General features: G+C 35.2%; 1 protein-coding gene across 2 annotated transcripts in view; it reads right to left on the reverse strand.

Annotated features, from left to right (window-relative positions):
• Window positions 1–5,000, reverse strand: part of LOC106868530 (G protein-coupled receptor GRL101) — a 778,677-nt gene that overhangs the window by 81,216 nt on the left and 692,461 nt on the right. For both annotated transcript variants that reach the window (XM_089348684.1, XM_089348683.1), the window contains exons 19-20: window positions 4,385–4,456; window positions 2,325–2,396 (exon numbers count right to left, since the gene is read on the reverse strand). In XM_089348684.1, coding sequence (XP_089204810.1) covers window positions 2,325–2,396; window positions 4,385–4,456 — 144 coding nt within the window. The remainder of the gene's footprint in view (window positions 1–2,324; window positions 2,397–4,384; window positions 4,457–5,000) is intronic.

Genomic DNA, 5,000 nt, shown 5'->3' on the forward strand with positions numbered 1-5,000 from the left:
GACACCCTTTCAGTTCATGTTTTCACAGCGTATATCTACCAACCACTGGTTACGTTTTCAGATCTTATGGTCACTGGTTCGACCTGTTCACTGAGTAGTTTATAGATACTTCATATGGGCTATGTATAGTAAACTGTATAAAGTTTCGTATTGAACACATAGATTTTCGAAACCACTAACTTATGATTTATTGGACAGAGAAGATAATTTAACTGTTCTTCATGTCTTTCATCTCTATTTGTGTCGACAGCGCTGCATAGATAAACAATTCCTCCTTCATTTTTCAGTTATCTTTATCTGCTTATATGTATATGTGTGTGCGTATGCTAATAAATTTGTCTTGTTGTTTGTCAGAATATTGGAGAATTAATATAGAATGTGCGTGGCTGATCGTTTGTATGGCGCATTTAAAGTGTTGCAGTCAGCTTTATTCTATTACAACCTGTTATTAAACAAACTCTTATTCAATTAGCGGTTGTCTGAAATCTCTTCGAAAACTATGCATCTAATGCAGCATTTATAAAGAAATTGACTCCTGGGAATTTATAAACCGAAGAATAAAAAGAGAGTTATCTGCTTAATTGCGACAGTGTTATGTTTCCAAACCCATTACGGGAGAGTAGCAAGAATGACAGAGAGGAGAAAGTGATACATGAAGTTTATGAAGACATTCATAAAGCAACAGAAGAAAAGGAAAGTTTAGTAAAGACAGTAATAACATTCTCAAGGCATCATCAACTTTTAAACAGGATTGTAAGAGGCGTTTTCTTTAACTTCTTCAAAATTTGAATCACCATTTTATATACGCATATATGCATCTATGTATATATGTATACGTGAATGTGCGTAAGCATATTTATATATGTGTATTTGTGTGTGTATGTGCATACATGTATGTACATGTATGTATGTATGTATGTATGTATGTATGTATCTATATCTATCTATCTATTATGTATGTACATATAACAATATATCTATACCTATCTATATGTGTATATGCATATATGTATGCATGTATGTATACACACACACACACATATATATATATACGCAAATGTATGTGAGTACATATGTGCCTATATATATATATAATACATATATGCATATATGTATTATATAGGGTGTGTATACACAAATAGACATGTATACATATTTACAGTGAAAGCAAGAAGTTAATGAAATAAACGCCATAATATTAAAAACTATGAGCGTAAATGTTATGTATTATTTAATGAAAGAGACCAAACTTAATTGTGCGCTAAGAGGTTTTTCAGTGGTTCATAACTAATGATATGTTTAATGACAGACAACCGTAAGGAGACTCCTTTCACTTTCTTTATATATTACATTATGTTTATATTAGCACGAGAATAGCCCGGTTCCAAGCCATGTCTATTTTTTTAATGCCAATCGATTTATATTGTAACAGAAAGTGAAGTGGATAAGAGTGGCGATTTGTACTTTGACACATTTTGTACACCAGAGAGTTCTAATTATTCGCTAGAGTGTGCTTGTGGTGTATATGGCTGTGTTATCGACTCTTTTTTTTTAATATTAATACGTATTTCACTGTGTATTTAGGAGGGAAACAAGTAAAAAGCTAAGAGAAATGAGGTTTGTATTATGATTAGAAATATATTAGCAAACGAAGTCTTTAGTAGAAGACTTATTTCAAGTCTGAAAGAAAATATTGGTAGGTTAGCTGTGAGAGAGCTTTAAAATGGTGATAACCTCGCGCAGATGAAGTTTCTGTTCCTCTTTCACTACACTTGAACGCGAAAGTTGCGATATGTGCATGGTGTGAGTAGCCTAGAAAGGAAGTGCCAACGCCAACTCACCTGTGGTTGGCCACCAATGTATTGAGAAGTGCAGCGTAAGATTTTTTTTTCAAGAAATAATGAATTACTGAGTTAATGGTTCATGAGTTTCTGAGCCAACAAACTAAACTTTTGGAATAGATTCTCAATTTGTTGGGAGGATACCAGTTTGGCATTCGTAGAAGAATATATAACATATTTGTGCCTGAGTAGCATCAGATTAAATAACATAGGAAAAAACAGCAGTGTTATCTGTTTTTCGAGTCAACAGCATTACTTTTCAACTTTAAAGAGTAAAAGTTTTTCGCAACGTAAAGAAAATGAAGCTTTCAATAGACGGAAAGCTAAGGCTTCTTCGTTATAAGTAACATCTCTTCAGATAAAAAATTCATAACCTTCGGAAAAGTACGAAAGTAATAGTACATCTCGACGGTTTAGTTGCTCCATAGAAATAGATAAATAGAAACTCAGCATGAAATACTATAAATGCTGGAAAATACTTACAATGTTAAAAGATTTTTAAGTCCATTAAAGGCCCCGTCTTCAATATTTGTTATTTGATTACCGGAAAGATTTCTGAAAAAGAAAAATTGACAATATATAACTTAACAGGTACGACTTAAATATGGATTGTACAAGACATGAGCAGAAACGGGAAAATATTGTACTGGAATAAAAGTAACAATTTTCGTTTCGCAATATCATATTTTTCTTCTGAGGAGTCTGAAGAATTCTCTGGGAAACGAATGGAATACTTGTGGACATAAAAGACTTAGTTTATAAGGTGAAATAATTACAGCCTAACTTTCATACACGAATGCGACATATATTCTGTGATGTATTGAGTAAAATGACTATCTCGTAAATGACAGATGTGCATCCCTTGACCATGTTTGCATATATGAGGCTGATAACATCCTAAGACTTGGAAAGCAGCTCTTTAAACAACACTCTTTGTCCAATAACCTAGAATACATGCCCAAAGATGTCGCACGACCCTACCGCAACATATCATCAGATGAAAGGATGAACACAAGACTATGCATGGATACGTTAGTAGAAATCTCCGTGACGATAGTAACATGGATCATCAAAGTAGTTTATCATGGACTAATAGCCAGATAACTACCTTCAGCTTTGAAGGGTATGCGTTTGCAATCCAGAAACAGGAAATATCAACAAAGATATATATGTGCATGTCTAGATATGTAACTATATGCATGAGAATACATACCTAAAACATACAACTCTGCATATACATACATACATACATACATACATACATACATACATACATACATACATACATACAAGTAAAGGAGGGTAAAGTGAACATGCGCATGTATACAGAAAAAAATCCCGAACGAGTAGGTCACCTTTATTACAGGTACGCCCAAAGGAATGGAGTGGTTTTATTGAAGAGTGAAGGTATGGGAGAAGCGGCACAATGGCGGTGAGGTTGCTCTCGTTTTGGCGATTGCAGGTTAGGATGGCTTTGGCCAGCGAGAAGTTATCTATGTTGCATGAAGTTTTGGACTGTACTTAAATTGTCACAAAATCATGGTAGGAACTACAAAGACGCAAGAGGTGGCTTTGTAAAAGATGGATATTGTGCGGTTCGGAATAGTAACAGAAACATGACAAACATAGAGGTGATGAATTGTAAGTAGGGGTGGAACGAGATGACGAAAGAGCTGAAGGGGTTGCATTATTCACGGGGAAGGTAGGTCACGTCAATACAATCATCAATGCAACGCAACGATCGTATAGTTTAGTGGTGGGGATGTCCGGGAGCTGTATGATCTGAATATCAAGATAATGAACGGAACAGTATAGCTAGGACACATTCTGGATCATAGCTATCACAGACAACTGACGAGCGAAAAGCGGTTAACAGTGAGAGCATATTTAACTTAACTGAGAAGGGTGAAACTGTGAGATATGAAAGCTGTGAGGCGGCCAATAAAATGCTGAAAAGAAGAAAGGCAATCGTTGTAAGGATAACGTTCTATAGAGATTCAATGTTTAAGGTGTATAGGATTTTAGAGTCTGAAAACTTGGTGGGTATCATGGACAGTGTATGGGATCGAAGCGAAGCTCCTAGTGTATATAGAATGACGACGAGGTATTGTCATACGAATTCTGGTCTGCAATTAAAGTCTGAGACGAAGGAGCATCCGGTGTTAGGTTTGTGGGCTTTGTTGGAAAGATTATGGAGCAAGAATTTCAGGATTCTGAAAAATAAAATTGCAGTGATGCGAGAGGAGTGAAAAGCAGATGAGGTAATGGAGAGCAGAAGACGAGATTCTGATAGTGATTTGTGGGGTTTAGGGTAGGAGTGATAACAGTTGTAAAACTGTCAGAGCACCACTGCTTTGAAGAGAACATTTCGTCAAACAACCACGACTCTACTATTTTCCTCTACTTTGATGATGAGATCGTCTCGGGTGCGAAGACTGCAGAGTACAGAGTGTTCGATCGGGTCGACGTTAAGTCAGCAACATGGAAATATTCTAACACGAAGTGTACGACGAATATTACAGAGGTTAATATAATATACTTACAGGAATCGAAGTTTCCGTAAGCCATTGAAAACATTTTTTTCGATGAATGTCAAACGCTGTTTACTGAGATCACTGAAAGACAAAAATGAAAAGTAACGGTAGAAGTTTGATAGATAAGGAGGTATCAAATTCCAAGTACATTTTTCAAACATTTTCTGGACTTATAAATAACAATACCAGATACCTACACTCGTTAGATGATTTGAGAAATGATAACTGACGATACAGGGAACATTCAAGAAGTTAGTAGGAAAGAGTAAGTAAATTAAATCTCCTCAGTCCTTGACAGTTTTGCAATGTAATACATCGTAAAAACTAAAATAACTCCTTGATCCATATGTTATAGAAGGGAAGTTATATTTAATGGAAATAAATGTCCTCAACAAATACACACAATGTTTGTTGTAACGTATTGAGATTTGCAGCATGCAGAGAAGCGTAGAACATCTTTCTTTTATTAGATAAAGATTTTAGATAGTAAATATTTCCAATGGGGTCGCAATCTTCTACTTCATAATTAGATTTTTTACATATATATTTTTTTCTATAATGCCCTTTAAGTGTACTGGAACTTCCAAAGCAGCATTTACTAATTCCCCTGATATCAGAAGGCTTT

This window comes from Octopus bimaculoides, chromosome 3 (assembly GCF_046866305.1).
Source record: "Octopus bimaculoides isolate indiv1 chromosome 3, ASM4686630v1, whole genome shotgun sequence".
NCBI classification, from domain to species: domain Eukaryota; kingdom Metazoa; phylum Mollusca; class Cephalopoda; order Octopoda; family Octopodidae; genus Octopus; species Octopus bimaculoides.